This window comes from Sorex fumeus, unplaced genomic scaffold (assembly GCF_029834395.1).
Source record: "Sorex fumeus unplaced genomic scaffold, SorFum_2.1 ptg000061l, whole genome shotgun sequence".
NCBI lineage: Eukaryota > Metazoa > Chordata > Mammalia > Eulipotyphla > Soricidae > Sorex > Sorex fumeus.
This window is the reverse complement of record NW_026606118.1, coordinates 17,237,213-17,261,522: the sequence shown is the minus strand read 5'-3', so window position 1 is coordinate 17,261,522 and position 24,310 is coordinate 17,237,213. Positions and strand designations below refer to the sequence as shown.

The following is a 24,310-nucleotide window of genomic DNA, read 5'->3' as shown; positions in this document are numbered from 1 at the left end:
GTCCTCCCAACAAGAGTAGAGACTCTGGGGCCAACTTCCTTCTGCTCAATCATAGCGCATTGTCTGGTTTCTTACACTCGATCTTTTAATCTGTAAAGGTAAAGGTAAGGCCCTCCCGTTGATCGTCGATTTGCTCGAGCGGGCCCAGTAACGTCTCCATTGGAGACTTTGTTGTTACTGTGTCTGGCATATCGAATACTCTCGGTAGCTTGCCGGGCTCTCCGAGAGGGGCAGAGGAATCGAACTCGGGTCGGCCATGTTGGCCGCTTGTAAGGCGAACGCTCTACCCGCTGTGCTATCACTCCAGCCCTGTAAAGTGAATAATTATTATTTCACAGAAAATCCTAAGATGCATTTTATAAAGTTAATACATAGCGGGCTGGAGCGATAGCACAGCGGGTAGGGCATTTGCTTTGCACACAGCTGACCGGGGTTTGTATCCTGCCTGCACGGCAGAACCTGGCAAGCTCCCTGTGGCATATTCGGTATGCCAAAAACAGTAACAGCAAGTCTCACAATGGAGATGTTACTGGTGCCCGCTCGAGCAAATAGATGAACAATGGGAGGACAGTGCTACAGCGCAATACATAGTGAGTAATATTGAGATGTCAAATACTTAGAACAGTGCATGGTACTCCAGTGTCACTTATTGTAGTTACTTTTAAAGGCGCTGAATTTACAAAGAAATACTTCTCGAACTTGAAATACAGGTTAGATCTAAGTCAGATTTTACTCAGGTAGTGTTTATGGAAATGATTGTTTCTAAAAAGAGAAATCATTAGTGCCATTGCGAGTGCAGTCCAATCCCTCTCTCACTTGCAACGCCGTCTTCCTTTTGAGACTTTTAAAATGTGTAGGTCATTTTTAGGGAGTGAGAAGGTAGATGTCTGAATCGTTTCATTTTTTTAATGCATGGGTTCGGGGAAGGCATTTATTTGCTAGGGCCGCCAGACCAGCTCTCATGCAGCTGATGGCTCAGATGATACACATGTGTTTCTGCAGCTCTGGAGGCTTGACTGTCTGAGGACCAGGTGTTGGCTGAGCTGATTTGTTTGGTTTTGTGTTCCTGAGGACCTCTCCTAGCTTGTAGATGGCTATCTTCTCCCTGTCGTTCTTCATGGTCTTCCTTCTGTGCTTGTCCGATTTTTCTCTTATTAAGACAGAGAGCCTTATAAGGACTCAGCCTTGATGTAGGACTACATCTCTGTGGATTAGGACCTACATCTATGGTGCTATCTTAGTTGCCTCTATCAACTTGTATTTTTGTGAATCTGTTTACAGTTGATCTACAGCTTTTTCATTTGAGGATACATCTGTTAGATTTATAGAATAAAATAAACATGCATGCATTCTGAATTGATTATTCAGAAAACACATTACTTAGAATACATTGGTAATAAACGTACCAACAGTTATCAGTGGTGTGTTAGCGTCCAAAGATTTTTTTGTGTGTGTGTTTGTGTGTTTTGTATTTTTCTAGAGTCAGGGATTAAACCCTGTGTTCTCATCACAAATGAAAAGCAAATGCTATGCTACAGAACTGTCTTTGTAACCTCTAAAGTTCCTTTAAGAAACAAAATAATAGCAACAGCAACAATCCCCGCCCCCCCCCCCCAAAAAAAAAACTCCTACTTTTTGACAAATGAAGTAATCCCTCAGATAGCAAACTCTCCATTTGGGAGAAAGTTGGTTCTTTCAGATGTTTCAGGAGTTGACTGCTGCCCAAGTATCAGATTTTCTTATTAGCATAAATAAATTAATGTAGAAACAAAACTAATCTCTCTTATTATACTCTTTATTATGATGTTATGTAAATTTTGAGCTCTGCATACTTGAGGTTTCTAATTTGCTCATTATGTATATGAACAGGGTATTTGGCCAAATACCAGCCCTCAAATATCTGTGCAGGTTTTTCAAAGATTTTGAATTAATTCACTGCACATATTTAACAAGAAAAAAAAGTTAATCATAATATTAGAACAAATTAGAGACTTAGAATTAGAGTTTTTGTGGTAATTGCATCATATCGGCCTAATATTTTTCCTTGAAAGCAGCTTAATGAAAAATGGACGAGCATTATAAATGAGAGTGCTTTGGTTGGATGAAATTCAGGAGTAGAATACAGTCATGGAGTGAGGGATAGTCAGGCCTCTTTGGAAGGCAGAAAGAGATGTATTTGGAATTAACTGTATTCCACAAGGAAAGCTGGTGAGAGGAAGTGACAAATCATCTTGGGAAATCTAAGTGTAGAGAACTGTCGTCGGAGACTCAGTGACAGAAACTGTGTCTTCAGGGGAGATAGGGCTGCTACAGATTTGAACCCTGGGAGGTCCCGAGTAGAGAATTGTTGGGACTGTAGTGATTGGATTCCCCACCTATGGAAGCTGAGAGAGACTAAAGGGGGCTTGGCTGAAGTCACTGATTTTGTGATTTGTTGCAAACAAAACTGATACAGATTCAGATACCTAGAAGCAGTAGGTGCTGTAGAAAAATGTGAAGATCTAGTCGATTGATCTTTTTATTAATTGGTTATTATCCCCCTTGCACCTGAGACCTGGGAGGAGACACACACGGCAGGATTTCCTGGTCCAGGAACTAGTGGGACTCGTTGAGTAGAAGAAAAGAATGATCATTTTGTCCTTTTATTTCTTTTTCAATAACTGGGATGTTGCTGTTGTAAAAAATAGCTACAAACGTGGACCTAAATCTCTGTGTTGGCGAGTTGTAGACTCTGGCCTTGGACACTTGCCAGGGAGTGTCCCAGGGGAAAGAAGAACATGTTTTGGAAACTGGAGGGAATTTTTGGTTCCTTGTCATCTGTGGTTATGATATGTCTAATGTAACAACGAGTGAAATTTATTTAAGACCTACAAATTTCTTGGGAAAATTTTGTAGCAGAAACTTCTTGGCTTGGACTGAATTCAAGACATGGAGTATGAAATTAAAGACGCTGCAGACAGAAGTGGGATAATAAAAACTCAGGCGCAAATTCCTTTTTGTTTGTCCATTGTTTTATGAAAGTTCTATTTCATGAAAGGGGGTGATGAGAAAAGGAGCTGAGCACCAAGGAGGTATATTCCTGGGTCTTATAATTTAGTTAAGAAAATCCCAACATTTGCCCTACTTGATTTTAAAACTTATTTTTTTGTTTCCTCCACTTGAAGCGGTATTTCTTCTCTCTGCTCTCACGGAATGATGGGAATGTTGAGGATACATAATTTGTCTCTCTGTTTTTATAAGTTCACAATTGGAAAATCGTTATATCTGAGAGTTATACTTCATGGGTTACACTTGAGACCTTCATCTACAACCATTTAGATGATGAAATTTGAGATTTTAGAGTTGCTTATATTTTATGAGATTTTTTTTTGGTACTTGGTTTAATGACATCATTATTTCAGAAGTTGGTGATGTTGCTTTGGTGAATGTTTTTGCATTAGGCAGGGAAGTAAGTCTTTGTAGGCTATAGGGAAGATCATTAGAGGCAGGTTTCTAAGGTGGTAGTTTAGGAATGAGGAGGGGGGATGCTGAAGGAAGAGAGTCGGTGTGCTCATGGAAAGAAATGAGATGTCTCCATTTCTCAGTAATATTTCAAGTTGTATACGTTCATGGGTTGGTGGATTTGGGGTCAGTAAAAGGCAAAGGCTTTTGGTTCTTTGTTGGCAAAACAAAGGGGAGCAAGAGAGCAGGAGGAGGTAGCCACAACAGAGAGTGCTGCTGGGGGGGTCCTGCTAGGCCCACCAGATGGTGCAGCTGCAGTGACTGCTGGGCCCAGGGCTGGTAGATGTTTGTGCCAGCTTCTGCTTGGTGTGGGCCTGAAATCCTGCCAGCCTCACTAGGCAGTAGCCAAGCTGCACCTGAGGTGTCCTTGATCCATGCCAGCTGGGTACTGCTTTCCACCACTCAGACTTTAGGGGAGCCCTGCTTCTCAGGCTCACATGCAGTTATGCGCCTTCTCAAGAAAAGTCGGTTCCAGTTTTCACCTGGTTTCCAAGTTTTTTTTTGTCTCCTGTTGCAGAAAAGAATTTCTGGAGAAGACAGCGACAAACAGTTTTATTAAAGGAAATATAGAGAGAAGAGAGAGCCCTTTACTGAAACTTGCACACCCAGAGTATGGCTGTGGCTGATTGCAGAACACAGTAACATGAAATAGAAGAGAGAGGTGGTACATCCCAACAGACTAGGGCATGTGTGGATGGCTCCAGAATAGAGTGCTGTAAGGTGAAAGGAAGAGAGAGTGTGCACCCAGCTGGGATGCAGATGAGCCCAGGATGGAGGGCCCAAGTTGCCAGGGAAGATGGTTAAATTTGCCAAGCGGTCTTGGCCCAGGGTTGCTACACACAAGGGTCTCCACTATGGCATTGGATCGTCGTGGTCATTACCCAGAGTTAACTTATCCAGAGTCTCTGGTCTTGCTGAGTTGTCTCCTGAAGGAGTGGAGCCTTCTAAGTTAGGTCTGATGATCTCCAATCTGAAGCAATGGGATAACTGCATTTCAGATTTTTTGTCTTGTTTGTTGATACTTTCGTAAGATACAGTACTGTTTCTTGTTATACCAGTATAATTTTGAAGGCAAGGTAAGTTAATGCTAGTATATTCTAGAAGGATTTTCTGCTTCAGGTGGGTCTCAGATCAATGGGCAGGGGGGAAGGTGTTTTCCCTTAGTCATTTTTCCTTCAAGTTGGCCTCTAGAGTTTCATTGGTTTTAGATTTTGACAATCTGACTTAAGTAGTAGAGGGGGAAGCCCTGTGTTCCTCCCTTCCTTTTCTCCCTTTCTTTATTCTTTCCTTTTCTCTTTCCCTCCCACTCCTAGGAATTAGGAGGAATTAACTGTTTTCTGAAAGTACTCTTCGCATATTTAAACTTCCTAAGTTTAGACATTTTGAGTGCAATTATTAAATATATCCAGTTGTAGAGATCATTGTATTTCTGGATTGTGATAAACAATAAAGGTTTTTTTTTTTAAGTAGCTTTGACAGATTACCAGGAAATAGCTAGCTAGCTACATGTATATGTGTATATATATATATATACATATGTATGAATATATATGTGTGTGTACATATATATACATATATATGGAACTGAAGATAGAAAAGAAATTCTTCAAAGAGATTTATAAATTGCACTTGATTGGGTGCTGTTACTTTTAATGTAGAATTTTAGAAGGTAGACAGGTGGAGGTCCTTTCTACCAGTGATAGAATGGGACAGGCCATGTGGTATTGGGGTTTGAACCTGGTGCCCTGTGTGTGTGCAACTTGGCGCCTGCTGTTACTTCTAATACATTACCATGTTCATGAATACAAACTTAAATTTTCATCTAATAATAGAACAGAGGGAGGTAAAATTAATTTTACACAAGTACCAAATAATTCCTGTTTGTTACCTTGTGCAGTGATTTATTTGATACGTTTTAATTGAACTTTTCTTTCATGCAGAACTATGTGTGGAAGTCATAATTGTTTAAGAGAAATGGCAAATTATAGTGCAATGGAAAATATGATGTGTAAATATAAGGATATAATACTGAGTTACTGAGTGTGTGGAATTTTTGGCTGAGTATTATAAAAGAGCTTTTATGAAAAGGTTTGTAGGATTCGTTGGAAATTTTTAACATTGTAGAAAGCAAAGGGATTTTCCATTTTGTTCATATGTACAGTGTGAAGCAGTCTTACTTAGGGGATCCCATCTGGTTAGACCTTGTGGATCTGTTTGGTAAAGGTTTATTTCATGAAAGGCCATTTAAGACCATTGTAAGATAGTATTCTCCACCTTTTCCAAAATTGAACAAGATAACATTGTTTTTCTTTGAGCTACTTTGAGAAGTGAATATTTTTGGTCACTCATATAAATTGAAGATAAGGTACTGTTCTTTTTTGTTGTTGTTGTTTGGTTTTTGCTGTGTTAGTCAATATTCAGTGTAGGAACAGAAACTACTCTAGGTACTTCAAGCATAAAGAAACTTAACTTACTGCTGGATGGAATCTTTGGGTGGCTTTTGTGTTTTTGAATGTACTATTGTATCTGTTATCCAGTGAGTCGGATTTGGTGCTGCCTTTATTATCGCTGCCACACAGCTGCCTTTGGTCATGTGACACTCAGAGTTGAGTTTGGCATGCTGTGTCTCGTCCTCACTGTGGCCAGTGGTGCTTTTTATAGCTCAGGCCTCTGGACAGCTTGGTCAGCAGAAACAGTACCAGGAAACCGGTCTCTGCCTCATTTTTGACTCGAGTTCTCTTATTTGATTAAAAACAACTTTATTTTCTCTAGATATAGCAAAAAGGGGAACATGGGAACTGGTGTAGCTTTCTAGCATCTGCAGGACAGGACTGGATACCTGGTGATGTAGAAAAGACTAAGGAGTTCCAGGTGACCAGATCCAGCACACTGTTTCTTTATATTCTTTTCTCAGATGTACGTAGCACAAAGTTTCACAAAAGTTTGGTTACTAAGCGTTTTGATGCAAGGTACGTTTTGATGCGAGATACGTGGCATTAAGTAAGGCAGTGATGGGGTCTCCCTTGACCCTGGAAAAAAAAGTCTTGTGGCAATTTAGAATTTGTTTGACAAGAAATGATGGTTTCAGTTAGGCTCAAATAAGGTGGATGGAGAGGGAGCAAGTCACAAATATCTTGTTTTGTTAAGATATTTAACAAAATAAATGATAAATTCCCACATAAATGATATGATAAATTTCCACATTTTATGTAGTCTGTTGTTTATTTAACAGATATTTGATGAAAACTTATTGGGTACAAGGTAGTGAAATAGGCATGTAGGTGCACTTATTGCTTCATATTCCTTCCTGAGAGTAAAATTATAAAATTTTAATCATCTCTATTATACTTATGCTTGTTTAAAGATGATTAATTTCTGTATTACTCAGGAGGTTATGCATGTTATCCTCCGTTATAGAATATTAGTAGCAGTAAAGTCTTGCAAATCTGGTATCTTTGGACTGCGTAATGTTTGACAAACTGCTGTTAAGCTAACAGTTTAAATGGCGAATGGATATATGGATCACATTTCCTAACACTTAATAGTACATGTGTTTTTCGGTCCCTTAAGCAAATACAGAAATTACTGTGTTCCCAGAAACACTTTGTATAAGAAAATTGTTTATGCATAACTATATAGCTGTTTAACTCCATTATATTATATGTTTACAATGTCCTTCTGCTCCCTGACACACTGAGGTAATTCAGCTTCATTCTATATTTCTAATGCATATGTTTGAGCTGCTCCATTGGCTCACGATACCCTGCCATGCTTGGAATCCCACATAGAGTCTCACTCACAGGAGGCATGTACTCTACAACTGAATCACATTTCTGACCTTCTGACAGGTCATCTTTGTGTTTGTTTGTTTATTTGGTTTTCTGCTCACATCCGGCGGGGCTCAGGGGTCTTTGTCAGTGATGCTTGGGGAACCAGGTGGTGTCAGGAATCACCCCTGGATCTCCTGCAGGCTACAGTGTGCTCTAGATTATTGAGCTTATATCGTTAAAAGTACGTTCGCCGGTTTTCTTCATTTTTTGTTTTATGCTTTTGGGTATTCCAAGAAGCGTCCCAGGGCTGTATCTGCTGGTGCTGGAGGTGGAGTTCATTATTGTGCCAGGTTGAACTCAGAGCCTGTGCATGTGGGGTCTGAGCTCCCATCCCCTAACCCTAACCCAACCCAACCCAACCTTAACCCTAGCCCTAGCCCTTAAACTAACTCAACTATAATACTACCCTCATTCAAACCTAACTCAAACTCAAACTTCACCGAAACCGTAACCCAACCAAACCATAACCCTAAACCTAACCCAACCCTACCAATCACCTTAATCCTAACCCTAAACCCAAACAAACCCTAACACTAAACCTAACCCTAGCCTTAACCCAGTCCCTAACCCTAACCCCCCCAAAAAACCCCTAACCCAACCCTAACCCTAACCCAAACATAAACGTAACCTAACCCTAACCCAACCCTAACTCAAACCCAAAACTAACCCAGTCCTTACCCTAACCCAGCCCTAACACTAACTCTAACTCAACCCTAATTCTAACCCTAACCCAACCCTAACTCAAACCCAAAACTAACCCAGTCCTTACCCTAACCCAGCCCTAACACTAACTCTAACTCAACCCTAATTCTAACCCTAACCCTAACCCAAGTCCAACTCTAATTCTAGCCCTAATCCTAACTTAACCCTAACCCTAACTCTAACCCTCACCCAGCCCTCAGGCTCAATTTAATAGATTCTTAACAGTAGTAAAATACATACCTTTAATGTTTGCTTTGTCTTTGATGTGAATCACAGTAGGTGTATTAATATCATTTTCAGTAGGACCTTAGGCTTTAGCATGTAAAACATTACCTTCGTCTCCTAGAACTGTTATTGTCATTAATGATCCATATCATCGTAAAATGCACTTTTTTTTTTACTGAAAGTGTATGAAAAGCAATAGTCACGGATTTGATTAAATTGTTTTTATCATTATCGAGGTAATATGGTTTACCATAATGTTAGTATTTTGGACTTAAACTTTTTCTGTACCACAACACCATTAATGAGCCCCCCAGCCTTCCCCCACTGTCCCCGAGTCCCTTTTCACCTACCCTCTCCCTCCCCTTCCCCATTCAGCCATCCTCCACTCCCCCTTGATAACTTCAGTTCTGTTGTCAGAGTCCAAGGGTTTGTTTGCATTTGCACGCTCTTCATTCCCTTGCTTTCTTTATATACCATATAATGAAATCATCAGGCATTTGTCCTTCACCTCAACTAATTTGTTTGACTCTGTATTGTTGACTTTTGTCGAAGTTGTAGCAAAAGGCAAGTGTTATCACATTGTGTATTTATACTATCTCCATGCATTCTTCCATCTGTCACTGGATACTTAGGTAGTTTCCAGATCTTGACTGTTATAACTGGTGCTGCAGTGAACATAGGTGTACCCCCAAAATATTGGTGTAGCTTCATGCTGTAGGGCATTTCTAAACCGTTTTTGGGGGGGTATTTTTAGCAGTTGTAGATGTCTAATAACTCATTTTTCTTACACTTTTTAATAACTTTTCTTAAGCAGTTTTAGTTGAGTGGATAATGTTATGTAATATAATCATCACTGTATAGCAGAACATCCGCAGATTCAAGAAGCAAAAGTAACAGCAACTTTGTTTATATTTCAGTGGGTCAGCAGCTTGAATTGGGCTCAGTATGAGAGGATTCCCTTTTTGTCACTTATGTAAGCACTGGCTGTTCAGTAGGGTTGGAGTCTGGCTTGCTTTATTCAGATGCCTGGTAGTTACAATTGGCAGTGGGTTGCACCATGTCTTTAACAGGTTAGCCTGAGCTTCGTCACATGACTCCAGGATCCTAAGAGCATACGGAAGAGAGTAAGCCTAAAGTAGTTTTTTGAATCTTGGCTTGTGTTCAACTGCTAATGTTCCATCGACCAGTGCAAGCCTCATGATCAACCCTAGATTCTTTGTGGATGTTTTTGGATATAGGGAGAAGGATGAGATCTGTTGGGGGCTGTTCCTATAGTGATTGGCTATATGTTTTTATTGTTGAGACTTTCTACTTACTATCAATATATTTTTCATAATCATGGATCTGAACTTTTAAATAAGGTTTTCAAATTTATTCATTGTCATAACGTTTACTGAAAATGAATGGACTTCTAATGTGGCTCACTCTGTTGGTCATTGTATAATAGTATCTCAATCTCTATGTAGTATATATGTGTGTGTGTGTGTGTGTGTGTATACACATTATATAACTTTTATTTACTCTTGTAGTAATCCATTTAAGTAGTCAGCATAATTTTTCTATCAGTTTAATAATTATATCACAACTTGCATAGTTTTATTCTTTAAATTTCCAACAAGAGATAGCCAAGGTATTTTTTTTTTTGAGGAAGAGGAAATTTAAGTCTCCCTATATTGAAATAAATATATATTAAAAAAAACACTGCTAAATATGCTGAGGAGGGTGCAGTTTTTTAGACCTAACAATTTTACATTTTAGTTATAATTAATGATAGATTCAACTTGTCTATAAGTAGGAAATGTTGCGTTTCTTTTCAAGTAGTATGTTTTAGGGATCCATATTTTGTTTTTTGATTTTTTTCCCTTTGGTCACACCCAACTATGCTCAGGGGTTACTCCAAGTTCTGCACTCAGTAATTACTCCTGGTGGTGCTCAGGGTACTGTATGGGATACCAGGGATTGAACCCAGGTTGGCTGTGAACGAGGCAAATGCCCTACCCGCTGTACTATTGCTCCGCCTCAAGGGATCCACATTTTCAAAAATGACGTTTTTCTGCCATGTTGTTATTTTATTTAGTTGTGGATTTTTTTTTACACTTTTATATGTTAAGAGTTATAATTTTTTTCTAGTCTGAAGAGTTCTTATATTAATTGTAGTAGAAATTATAAGTTTGGTGGTACTGTATAAGAATACACTTCTGTGATTTGCAATTGTTTTCATTTTATTCTACAAATGATATTAATGTCTTGGTGCCAAGATTAATGAATATTTTAGATGTTAGAAGTCTTAGTTTTTTCTTCAAAAATTTTTAGAAAATGCATATGTATATATGAAATAATCATGTTTTCCCAACAGTGTAAGTTGTTTTCATAATTGACTGAAAAAAGTTCTCGAATGGTACGAATATTGAGAATGTGAGTTCAGGAAATTCTAATTTTTTTTAACTGGAGATTTAAGTTTCCATTTCTTTTAAATATTTCAGAAACAGCTGTGGTATGCTGTTGCTATGCTAGAAACAGAAAATACTGTGTGATATATCCCGACTTCCTATCCTTAGGAGCTACATTTATTTTTTTTGTTTAAATTTTAAGGACTTTGAAGAGATCCATTTAAATAAGGACATACCATTTGGACAATTTTGTTATTGTTAAGTCAAAGAAGGTTAATGTAAATAAATTCAGAAAGTAGTTATGTCTTTGCTTTGGTAGAGTGAAGAATAATGGAGAAATGCAAAATAGTTGGACAGATCAGGAAGTTAGTATTCCTGATTTTTTTTCTTTTTTGGCCCGCCTTGTATCATTTTTACTTGCTCTGATGTATTTTTGAATTTTCAAAATATTTTATTATGTTTCTGTTTTAAGTGTAAGGCACATTTCAGAAGAAAGTTTTTATGATGGCTAAGACAGTGTTCTTTTGTGTATTCAATTGCATTTTCTTGCTAATTTCCATGCAGTTGAGTTTCCCCTCAAACTTCCAATTGGTAGAGGGCAACTCAGTTTTAATAATACGCAGTTAACGTGTATCGAACACTTAGCTGTGTCAGGCTTATTTTAAGCGTTCCATGTTTTGTCTTATTTGCTCTTCAGGTGACCCTTGTAAGGTAGGTGTGCTTTACTGCTTAGAAACTGAGACCGTGAGAGATTGAGTGGTTTACACAAGGGAGTGTGCGGCTGAGTGACAGCTGCGAAGCACTCCAGGCTGTCTCCTGCACTTCAGACCTTGTGCCTATCTGATAACTAGAATGACAGTTTGCTTTCATAATCATTGAATTCACAAATACCTGAGAGCAAGAAATTATAAAAATGTCGGAGGCACAATTGCCATGGGATAAAGGGTGCCTGGTTAAAGTGTAGGACCTGGCAAGATGTGACACACGTGTGGACCTTTGAAACATGACCAAGGTAACTACTAACCTAACCATGCCCCAGAGTGCTTCCTTCTGGTAATCCCTCCCCTCTCTAGTTACTCGCCCTAACTCCACCATAGCTAGGCAACTATTGATCTTTCCATTGGAATAGACTTGTTTGCATTTACCATTGCATGTAAATTGTACATAAATGGCATAAATCTTATAATAAGCCTTTTGTTGCATAGCTTTTTCACTTGGATGTCCATTGATACTATTGTGTGTTTATTCCTTTTTACAAGTTTTTACAACACAATTTTACAACACAATTTCTTTATTCATTTGATGGGCATTTGGACTGTTTTCAGTTTTTGGCTATTAGAAAGCTGCTTTAAACATTTGTGTGCAGGAGTTCTATTGGCATATGGTTTTCTTTTCTTTGGGTAAATATTTAGGTGAATGTAATAACTTGATCATGGTGCTATTAAGCTCTTTTGAGAAACTAAAGTTAATAATTAATAATTCTCTATATTTGAAAGTACACTTATATTTAATTCTGTATGCAAAGTTTAGCTACTTTTTAGCGAAGAATGGTTCGTAAAGTCTTCATTACCAGAAAAAAAATATTTCAACTGTGATTTATGGAGATTAACTTGGCTTATATAAATATGTGGTGCTCCTGAAGTTAACATAATGCTAAATGGCAATAACATATTAGTTGAAAAAAAGAAACTGTCAGAATTTATACCTAAAAAATAATTCAGTGTTGGATGGGGTGGAGCTGGGCCTGTCCTCCCCACCCCAACGAGACCCCAAGTCATCACCCACGAACGGCCTCTCTGGCTCTTCATCAAGCTGCTCAATGGCCACGATCCCAAAGACTCAGGAGCAGATCTCAAAACCCAGTGGCTTTTGGCAGAAATCCCTCCAGATTTAAGTGTTAAAATTTCGGAATTTCAAAACTACATGACCCTACTGCAGCCATGCGACATCATATGTTATTCATAACCAGCAATAAAACAGAAATTGTCTATTGTTTTAAAAAATTCAGTGTTTTTGAAAGGTAGAGCCTCTTTAGGAAATAAAAAAATATTTATCTTGTGACTCTCTAATTTTAGGGACATTCTGACATCTGCATTTCTATTGCTTTGTCTTCAAAAAGGCACATTTAACTTACTGTCTTTGTGAAATAATCACTGTCTCACTGTATCACTGTCATCCTGTTGTTCATCGATTTACTCTAGAGGCGCCAGTAATGTCTCCATTCGTCCCAACCCTGAGATTTTAGCAGCCTCTCCTTACTCATCTTTCCTAACGCTTCCGTATTGGAGGTTCTTTCAGGGTCAGGGGAATGAGACCCATTATTGTTACTGTTATTGGCATATCAAATATGCCATTGTGAAATAATAGGGTTCAATAAACTATTCCGTTGATTCGATAGATATTTCTATTCTCTGTTATACATACTTAGAGAGGGCTGGGCATGCCTCTCAGAAGGAAGGCAAATGCAGAGGCCCTGGGTTCATTTCCTTTCACTGCTGCAAAGAAGAAAATGTGAAGTACATTTAAATGTTGTTAGAATGGTTGTTTTGCCGTATAAAATGGCTTGGAAACAGAGGTGATGAACCTTAACTAATCGTCTAAATGGACATTTCCCCAAGGAAATAGTGAGAGCATGAATTGTGCGTGCAGTTATTTGATAAGTGTTTTCATCTTGAAAATTCTCTGTAATTGAGGTTGTTAATGGGACGAGCAGTTGTTCCAAATTCTGTATCTTGCTCAGTTCTTGTTATCAGCATTGACAGTTCAGCAGAGACGATTGCCATCATGTATTATTTCCACTGCTACTTCGTTGAAACTAAGAGATATGGTGTTTTTTTGTTTTGTTTTTGCGTCACACCTGGCAATGCACAGGGGCTACTCCTGGCTCATGCACTCAGGAATTACTCCTGGCGGTGCTCAGGGGACCACATGGGATGCTGGGAATCGAACCCGGGTTGGCCGCGTGCAAGGCAAATGCCCTACCCGCTGTGCTATTGCTCCAGCCCCTATGGTGGGTTTTAAAAAAAGAAGTATTAGGTGACTTTATAATAATATAGTAGTTTTGAGTCGGGGGGGGGGGGTGCGGTTGGGCCATGCTCAGTGGTTCCACTTGGCTCTGTAGTCAGAAATTTCTCAGTGCTCAGTGACCATATGGGCCAACAAGGATCTCGACCTTGAGTTAGTCACATGTAAGGCAAGCACCCTATCTGTTGTACTAACTTGCTTACCCAAGTGTTTCTTTTTTTTTTTTAGCTAGCAAAAGGATAGGATGTTCCATATTTTTTAGCTTGAAATCAAGTGAGATGACAGTAAAATTGAAGAGATGTACATTACAATTTGTAAATTACAATTTGCCGACAAAATTCTGAGTTTAAAGCCTTAGTTTAAGGGAGTGCTGTCTTTTCAAAGATGTGAAAGTTGGTGAGGAAGGTGGTTCTCACAAGGCATACCTGATGAAGATACAAAGTATTGGATTTTAATTTGAATTAAGTGGTACTGAACTTTGAAAGGAGATTAAGAGCAGAAGGAACTGTTTTTTTTTTTCCTGGGAGAAATAGTAAGCGCAGGAACTGAATTAAAGGTTAGTATATAAAATCATGACTGAGAAATAGAGTGGTTACAATAAAATAGAAATAGAGCGGGATAATGTGAGCATAGTTTGTGGCTTGGAGACTAAATTTGCTCACGGCCAGGCTTGAAACACATAGTAACTTGAAAATCCACCTTCTCTCAAGCATGTTGTGTGAGCACATATATCTGATTGTATGTCATTTTTGCTTTTCCTAAATTATATATATTATACACATAATCATAACTATAACTCTCTAATTCTAAGGTTTACTAGACATTACTCACATGTTCTTCTGGAAATATTTTCTCTTGCAGGGTTACATTTTGCCATCTGCCTTTCCAGAGTAAGTGGCTCTATGTGGGCACGGAACGAGGCAATATACATATTGTCAATGTGGAGTCCTTCACACTCTCAGGCTACGTCATTATGTGGAATAAAGCCATTGAACTGTGAGTCTGAGCAAATATTTGTATCTGAAAGTCTCGGTGGCATGTGCAATAATATCCTTATTTAAGCTTATCAATAAATCCATATGTAATTAATAGGTCAGACATTCTTGATACTAAATATAGATTTGCTAGTCCTTGTAAGCATCGTTCTGTTGACAGTTTTTAAACAGGTTATTTGTAGTATGCGCAAAGCTATATGTACCTGTAGTGTCCGCATATGTTCACAAGTGTAAAAATTGTGCCATGTTTAGCGAGAGTTATTTAGGTGAAAAACACACCATTTCCTTGATCTCTTTTTTTTTTTTTTGAAATGTTGATTGTGAGTACCCAAAAGAAGAGAGAGAGAACAGGGAGGAATGCCCTGCCACAGCGGCAGGGTGGGACCGGGGGGGGGGGGGGGGGAGGATGGGGGGTGGGAGGGATGCTAGGACCCGTGGTGGGGGAGGATGGGCACTGGTGGAGGGATGGGTACTTGATCATTGTATAACTGAAACCCAAGCACAAAAATTTATAAGTCTATAAGTGTACTTCATGGTGTTTCACTAATAAAAAAAATGATAAAAAAAAAGAAAATAAAATTATTATAAAATGTTACAGAAAAAAAAAAAAGAAATGTTGATTGTGACTCACTAAACATTTTTAACCCCTCATTGGGTTGCCATAGTATTTGGGAAACACTGCTCTATTCGACGGTCAAAAATACAGTGGATAGGGCACTTTCCTGCCTTGGCATCTCCCTGGGCCTGCCTGGTATTTCTATTTTCTGTGACCTTCCAGATCGTTCCTCCAGCCTGCCAGGAGTGATCCCTGAGTACAGAATCTGGATTAAGCTTTGGTACTGCAGGGTGTGGCCCCGAAACCAAAATAAATAAATTTCTACTTGACACTGGTGAGCTGGTTGGTACAGCAGGTAAAGTGTATCCCTGGCACCATATGTGGACGCCCATGCAATGTCCAGGGATGATCCTTGAGTGTTATCCTACAGTGAATTCTGACACGTCTGATGTGTTCCCAAAGTCAAAAGAGCAAAAATAAGAAAAACAAACTATTTGATTTTATTAATTGACAAATAGTTTAATAAATATTTTCCTGATGTGAATTAATTTTGCCATTAATTTTCCTTAATTATATATGAGAATGTTTGATTTGGGCTGGAGCGATAGCACAACAGGTAGGGTGTTTGCCTTGCACATGGTTGACCCGGGTTCGATTCCTCAGTCCCTCTCGGAGTGACTGGCAAACTACCAAGAGTACCCTGCCCACACGGCAGAACCTGGCAAGCTCCCGGTGGCATATTCAGTATGCCAAAAACAATAACAACAAGTCTCACAATGGAGACATTACTGGTGCCGATGAACAACAGGAGGACAGTGCTACAGTGCTACAATGTTTGATTTAAAAATTAGCCACGCAAAAAATAGGTTGAGCTATAAGGATCCTCAGGAACTTTCGACAATCTTCTCTTTAAGTTCTTTTCTTTATGAGACATAAAGATGCTAAAATTAAAAATGAATCATATTGGTCAAATTAATTTAAAACATTTTGGCTTTTGTTTTTATTTGTTTGTGTGTAAGGGAGGGCTCCCCACGCATGCTGCAGAACCTTCGGGTCAATGGTGGTAGTCAGCTAGTGATTACAAGGCCAAGTATTGATGAGGAATGAACTTGGGGCTGTCAGAAGTGAGACATATATTGGACCCCTTTGAGCTATCTCTGCTACACTTACTTTTATTTTTAAAGAGATGTCACTTCATTATTGCTCTCTACAGGATTTATCTTTATATCATGATGTCATATGAATAAATTTGTGGCTTTGCTCATAATGTGTTGGTACAGCTGTAATTGTATATTAAGCCTTCTTTTCCTTCCTGTGGTTGGGATACGGTTATTGTATCCCAGCCTCTTGCTACAAAACATGGGTTTTTGTGGTCTACTCTCTGAGTTGATCATGGTAGTCAATCCACTACTGTCTTGATATAACCATGATTTCACAATGTCACTCTCATGTGGACTGCTGTCTACCCATGCCTTTGGTTAATGAGATGAGGTTGCTGATTCCTGTTCTATTAGGCATTTGTTCGACCTCGTTTTATCTATAACACTTCTTTTTTTTTTTTCACTCTAAACAAGTGTAGGTATTTTGTTGGTGCTTTTAAAAATAAAATTTTTCTACTTTTGGTGTAAATTATGGAACTAGGTAAAATTCTAGAATTGACTGTAATCTGTGGCCTAGATTCTACTTTACTTAAAAATATGAAATATGTGTTCTACCATGAGAACAGATTTTCTCTTATCAAACGCAGAATAGAATATTCTTTCCTGTTGCAGAGAGCATACTTAATTGTAAATCTTGCTGCCTCGAGCAATGTGAGAGCCACTCTTTCTTTCTGGGATTCCTGTTATGCATCTATATCTGTTACTCATCACTTATTGGAATGCTTTCCTCCTTTTAAGATAGTATTATTTTCTGTTAATTACTCTTGTTGTAAGGAATATTGTATTGAAATTTTCATTGAGCAAAATTATTTTTTCTTCCTTAGGTCATCTAAGTCTCACCCAGGTCCTGTTGTTCATATAAGTGATAATCCGATGGATGAAGGAAAGGTAGGGTTTGTTTGTTTTTTTTCCCTAAAACATGATTTTATTACTTAAATGCATGGCTTTTTATTTTTTAGTTTTTTTTTTTTTGCTTTATGGGTCACACCAAGCGATGCTAAGGGGTTATTCCTGGCTCTGCACTCAGGAATCACTCCTGGCGGTGCTCAGGGGACCATATGGGATGCCGGGGATCGAACTCAGGTTGGCCGTATGCAAGGCAAATGCCCTACCCGCTGTGCTATTGCTCCTGCCCCAAATGCATGACTTTTTAGATAGGCAAGTTATTTTCTGATGATATATCTTGTAAATTTAAGATAGTTGGCAAAGCATATATATTTATGTATATATATATTACATTATGTATACTATATACCTAATTAATTATGTATAGTGAACAAGTAAATGAATCTGAGTTATTTGTAAATTTTTTATTCCATGTGTATATGCTATATATTCACATACCCATATATATATACAGGCATATACAAGTGTACATAAATATATATATACTGGGACTACACCCGGCTTCAGCAACCCAACCATGTGGATCTGACTCTTTCTTGTTCAGATCAGGAGATACAGTGCTCCTTGGGCTCAGTGCTCTGGGGCCACCAGCACTGTGCCTAGTGCCCAGGACTGCTTAGGGTCATATTCCTGCAAGCCTGTCCCATCCCCTCTGAGTTCCCTGGAGCCACCTGCCTCATTTATAATTTCAAAGAATAAAAGCCCATAATACAAGCAAAACATAGTAAATAAAATTAAAGGTTACTTATTTTTGACATGTTCAGACTATTTCCTCTGGATCACTGGTAATCTGTCAGAAACTCGCTTTATTTATTTATTTTTATTATTATTTTTTTAATTTTTATTAGTGAAACACCATGAGGTACAGTTGTAGACTTACAGATTTTTGTGCTTGGGTTTCAGCTATACAATGATCCAGTACCCATCCCTCCACCAGCGCCCATTCTTCATCATTTACTTTTTTTTTTTTTTTTAATTTTTGTTAGTGAAACACCATGAGGTACAGTTGTAGATTTACAAATTTTTGTGCTTGGCTTTCAGTTGTACAATGATCAAACACCCATCCCTCCACCAGTGCCCATTCTTTTTAATACTTGTAATTGTACAGTTTTCAAAATACGGTAATGTATTCTATGTTAGAATTATCTTTCTCATCTTAAATTTATTTCAGTGATAGCTCAAATTAATGTAGTTTTTTTTAAAATAACACTAATTTTTTTTGGTATGAATTACTTTCACAGTCTGTGTCTAACGTTTGTGACTATATTTAAAAATAAAACTTTTCTTACTGTAAATCTTTGCTAATATTAAAGTCTTCCAGATTACTTGCTTTAATTTTATTTTTCTACTTATACAGCGTTATGATATTTGCCTAATAATTTATTACAACCAGAAATCAGTGAAGTGAAGCTTGTGGATTTTGTGACAGAGTTTACCTAGGGTTTTCATTTCCTCAGTGGAAATGATCACGCCTATGCATTTACGACATTTCTCTTCCTTGCTATTGGGAAAACAAGAGTAGCCTTGATTGGAGATCATTTATAGTCCAACTGCTGTACGGTTGAGAGAAACTTTACCTGAAGTTAGAGTAACTTGGATCTTTGTTTTTTTTTCTTCCCTTTTCCTGGACCTTCCTAGTGGCTCTGGGGACCCTGGCACATCTCCTGGTAATCCCCTGCCGTCCAGGCCAGTTCCGTGCAAGGCTCTGGATGCTGTGTTGCCTCTCTCCATGGTCACACCTGGCGGTGCTGGGCGCTGGACCTCCGGGGCTGCCCTCAGCAGTGCTCAAGAGCCCACGTGGGGCCAGGGATCAAACATGGGTGGATAGTGGTCCCTGAGTGCTGTCAGGTGTGCCCCCACTCTCAAGGAAAGCAAACAAAAGATAAACAGGGGTATTTGAGAAAGGACTTTTTGGGAGACACGAATATAAATAAGAATTAAGGGAGCGAGGAGTTAGTTAGAAGCAAAAGAGCACAAATGATAGAACATTCCTAGGAGAGAGAACCTGTGCACAGGTGAAATCTGGGAGGCAGGAAGCAGCAAAGTGTGTGCCAAGATCACACTTTGAGGCACCATGAGCAGGGGTGTTAGAGATTAAGGGGAAGAGAATAGTGAATCAGATCGGGCCATCTAGGGACCTAACTTAGAGGGTTTTATATGTTATAGGGTTATATGTTTATTGGTTTATATGTTATAGGTTTTTATCCTATAAGACCACTTATGTATGTTATAAAGGGGAGTGACATGATCATATTTATCACCCCCCCCCCCCCGAAAAAAAAAGTCTGCTGTGCCTGCAATGGAAAGATAAAGGGTTATTCAGACCATTGTCTTTGTCCATGTATGAGAAAGGCGAGCGAGAGACGTGGGGAAAAAAATCACTGGTGTAAGGTAGTCAGTGGTATAATTAATAATTTAAAGAAGAAAAATTTGAAAAGTATATGAGAATGTAAACATGTAACTATGTAACTAAATAACTGTGAAATGCAGTTTTTTTTAAAATTTGGTATCTCGTGAGGACAAAATGATATGCTGAACTTGTTTACAAATAAAAACTTAAATGAAAATGTATTGATTCTGCCTTAATGAAAAAACAGGGGTGAACATCCTGCAAGGCCTGTGCTTTGATCCTTGTACTATCTCTCCACTTTATATTCTGTGATACGAGATAACTTGTCTAAAATCCGTGTCTTCGATGCACAAAACACAACAGACGAATTGGCAACCTCGTCAAAAAAATGGCAAAAGATGATGAACAGACTCTTCCAAGAGGTTATAAGGTTATCCAGCAGGCTTATTTTTAAATAGTATCCATCACTTATTATCAGGGAAATGCAAATAAAAAACAACAATGAGATATCCCCTCACACCGTTGGAAATGGTGTCTGTCAAAAGGACTAGAAGCCACTGGTCAGTGCTGACAGGGATATGGTGAAAAAGGAACCTTCTTTCACTCAGTGGGAATGTCATCTGGTTCAGCTCCTGTGGAAAACAGTATGGAGACATCTTACAAAATTAAGAATAGAGAGTCTACGTGATACTTGCCAAGAACAATCCCACTTCTTGGTACATTTTTCAAGAAACACAGAAACATCAATTCCAAGTGATGTATACACACTTATACACTGTAATGCTTAGTGTGATACTAAGATATGGAAGCACGTTTATTGTCCAACAACAGATGAGTGCATACAAATAGCTGTGTTGTATATACATTATGGGCTACTATGCAGCTCTAAGAAGAAGTGCAGTCTTGTATTTCACTGTATGAAACTGGAGGGTGTTATGTTAAGTCAGAGGCAGAAGACCAATGCCAGAACATCTCGCTCACCTGAGGTATTTAAGGCAACACAACAAGGGAATAGATGGCATTTTCCTTGTTTTCTTGATGATGAGGCAAAGACTGGGTGAATTATATGTTCCTGTGTTTACAAAATTAGATGTTTGTGGAGCTGGAGTTTTGATTATTGAATTTCTCTGATTTCAATCCCAGGGTACTCTGTTTTAGGTTATATTTTTTTGTCTAGGATATAGATTATTTATTGATGTGTGGTAAAGAACTACATTCATATTCATTATGGGAAAAAATTAAAAGGACTGATCAATAATACATACATTAGGATCTTTGAGTAGAAAAAAAAACTACTACTAAGAAGAATTGATATAATTAAGTTGAAGGACCATGTCTTTAAGTTGATTCTTGTGGGCACAGGTTTCTAAAAGCTGTAGAATGTTGTAGCTGACTAGAGTGGTAAAAGTTCGCTTTAACTCTCTAATGTAGGTCTCTATGGATAAAATTATTCCCTTCAACTTAGGTTGAAGCAGACAGAGTAGCAGATCTAACACTAGAGTTTAGGTTAGCTGTGTTCTGGACAGTTTAGTGCGGATTACATTGTAAACCAGTTCTTAACTTTTATTCTTGTTCATCTCATTCCTTATGTTTCTATTTACATCCCTCAATCAGAAAACACCGGTAATATCCAATATGTTTGCATGTACTAGGAAAAGGAAACAAAACAAGGAATTTGGGGCTGGAGAGAGTATAATTTGCAGGGATGGTGCAGGGCACTTGCACATGGCTGATCTGAATATAATTCCTAGAACTCCATGTCGTTCACTGAGCAGAGTGATTCCCAGCACTCCATGTAGTTCCCTCAAGAAAATGATTCTTAGAACTCCATGCAGTTCCCTCCAGCAGAGTGATTTCCTGTGGCTCCTTGTGGTTCCCTGAGCAGAGTGATTTTTTTGAGTACGGAGTCAGGAGTGGATCCTGACCACATTTTCAGGTGTTACCCCCAAACAAAATGAAATAAAATCAGATTTTAGTTACAAGAAGTATATCTCACAATGCCTTGAAAACAAAAATCAGGGTTAGGAAAATCAGTTTCTATCAAGGTGGGAAAACCTATCTTGTTAGTGTTGGTGACTGATACCTCTAGAAACTCCTGGCATCTGAAATTCATTAAATTGCTGTTTCATTAAAATTACAAGTTTGCCTCAGTTCTTATTTATATCTGCACATTCATGAACAGTTACAGAGTGCATAATTGTTTATATATTTATTTAACAAGTGGTTATTATCGCCTATGTATGGGGCAGAGCCTGGCAAGCTCCCTGTGGCGTATTTGATATGCCAAACACAGTAACAACAAGTCTCACAATGGAGATGTTACTGGTGCCCGCTCGAGCAAATTGATGAACAACGGGAGGACATTGACAGGACAGGACAGTGGACAGCATGGGGCAGTATATTAAATACTGAAGATACAGATAATGTTTGTAGTCGTGATAACAAGCATCTTAATTGGCCTAAAGGTGGAAGCTAGGCTCAGTCAAGGAGGCAGCACTAAATTGAGACTTAAAAATGAGTATAAGAGTGGCGAGTAAAGAATCGAGGGCTGCAGAGGTTTCAAACAGAGGAACTAGTTAGATTTGAAAAATTCCAGAATGAAGGAATCGTGGCAGCAGAGGTTGAATAGGCAGTGATTGTTTTTCAGGCAGATACATGCATGCCATTCAGGAATTTATTCATCCACAACATAAAGTTTACAAGCTGCTCATAAGATATGCCTTATATTTGAGATCCAGTGTTGAATAAAATAAAACATACCTTGTCGAAAATAACCAGTGTTAAAACCAGTCTCCATGAGAATTCAGATAAGGGGAAAAAAAACCTTTTTACCATGCCTCATGACCCTGCAGATTAAGAAATAAAAGGAAGGAGTGCTGTTGGGTACATAGGAAGGGTTTTAACTTATATTAGTCCTGGAAGGCTTCCTGGAGGAAATGACCTAAAAAATTGCAAAGGTTCAGAGAATTAGTCAAGCAAAAATAGATGGCATTTGAATGGAATGTCCTAGGTTGGAGATGTCAGAAACAGACTCAAAAGCAAGAGAGTAAGAATGTATTGGAGGGGCTGGAGCAATAGCACAGCAGGTAAGGTGTTTGCCTTGCATGCAACGAAACCAGGTTCGATTCCCAGCATCCCATATGGTCCCCGAGCACCGCTAGGAGTAATTCCTGAGTGTAGAGCCAGGAGTAACTCCTGAGCATCGCCAGGTGTGACCAAAAAAGCAAAAACAAACAAGCAAACAAAAATGTATTGGAGGGGCTGGAGTGATAGCACAGCGGGTAGGGTGTTTGCCTTGCACGCTGTCAACATGGCTAACCCAGGTTCGATTCCCAGCATCCCATATGGTCCCCCGAGCACCGCCAGGAGTAATTCCTGAGTGCATGAGCCAGGAGTAACCCCTGAGCATCGCCTGTGTGACCCAAAAAGCAAAAAAAAAAAATGTATTAGAGGCATATTGTCAGAGTGACAAGTGGAGATCAGATAACTCTTCATGTCATTGTACTGAGGAAAAACAGTTACGAAAGGGAGGGAGAGTAAATTGGGTAGATACTGAGATAATTAAACAATTTCTTGCTGACTTTTCTTGTCAGAGAAGAGACTAGAGTTAAAGATGAACCCAATGTTTTGGATGAGCAGCTTAATATGTGATTTGCAGCGAATATAGAAGTGAAAATAAGAAACTCAGTACTATAAGTATGAATCTGAATCTTGTGAACTGCAGCTAGGCTGGGTGTAGTTTGGAACCAGTTAATATATAAATGATAGCGTGTTGGATTAGGAAAGTTTGTAGACTGTAAATCATTTGTGAATGATATTTATTAATAATTTACCATGTTAATAAGAATGAGTACTAAGGACTTCTAAATGGTATTCTTTTCTTTTTAAGATTCAATTTGAGTTCCTAATCCTCCAAGGCATACACATGTAATGCACGATTCTCATTTGTCATTTATGTGGTTAGTTAACAATGCAGATATTTCAGTATAATTTCGTGCTTGAAGCATGTAACTGATAGTTTTGTGTGTGTGTCAACAACTTTTTTATATCATTAGTATTCTAGGTAACGTGTTATTTTCTCTTATTGCAGCTTTTGATTGGCTTTGAATCTGGAACAGTAGTGTTATGGGACCTCAAATCAAAGAAAGCAGACTACAGATATACATATGATGAGGTAATAACATTTTTGTAGATCAAAAGCTTTGTCATTTCTCTAGTTCAGAATAGCTTTTCTAAGAATTTAATTGGTAGTGTTAGTTGTAACTTCATTAACGCACTCAAAAATATATAGATTTTATATTCTTATTACTCAAAGATAGAAAAAATCTTTTTTCCATCCATGTGACTTTCGCCATCTGATTTCTCCTACACCAGGTACTATGAAGGTACTGTTACTTTTTCTATTTTTTCTATTTACATTCAAGTTAATAGGTTTTTCTGTTTATTTTATACATGTGGTAATTTGTTGACTGTTACAGTTTATTATCCAAATATTGATTGATTGATCTCTTGTCTCTTTTAAACTTTAGACCTCTCCTGTCACTTTGCTTTCTTCCTGACATCATTTCTTCTTTTTTGCCATTTTTTGTTTAAGATAGTGTATTTCGAAGACTAGGGCTTTCTGATGTCATCTCTTTTTTCTGATGTTTGAAACTTTATGTAAAAACTGTG

General features: G+C 38.4%; 1 protein-coding gene across 6 annotated transcripts in view; it reads left to right on the top strand.

The window, feature by feature from the left end:
- Positions 1-24,310, top strand: part of STXBP5 (syntaxin binding protein 5) — a 180,483-nt gene that overhangs the window by 32,518 nt on the left and 123,655 nt on the right. For all 6 annotated transcript variants that reach the window (XM_056126390.1, XM_056126389.1, XM_056126394.1 and 3 more), the window contains exons 5-7: positions 14,534-14,668; positions 17,208-17,271; positions 23,730-23,813. In XM_056126390.1, the coding sequence (XP_055982365.1) occupies positions 14,534-14,668; positions 17,208-17,271; positions 23,730-23,813 (283 nt within the window). The remainder of the gene's footprint in view (positions 1-14,533; positions 14,669-17,207; positions 17,272-23,729; positions 23,814-24,310) is intronic.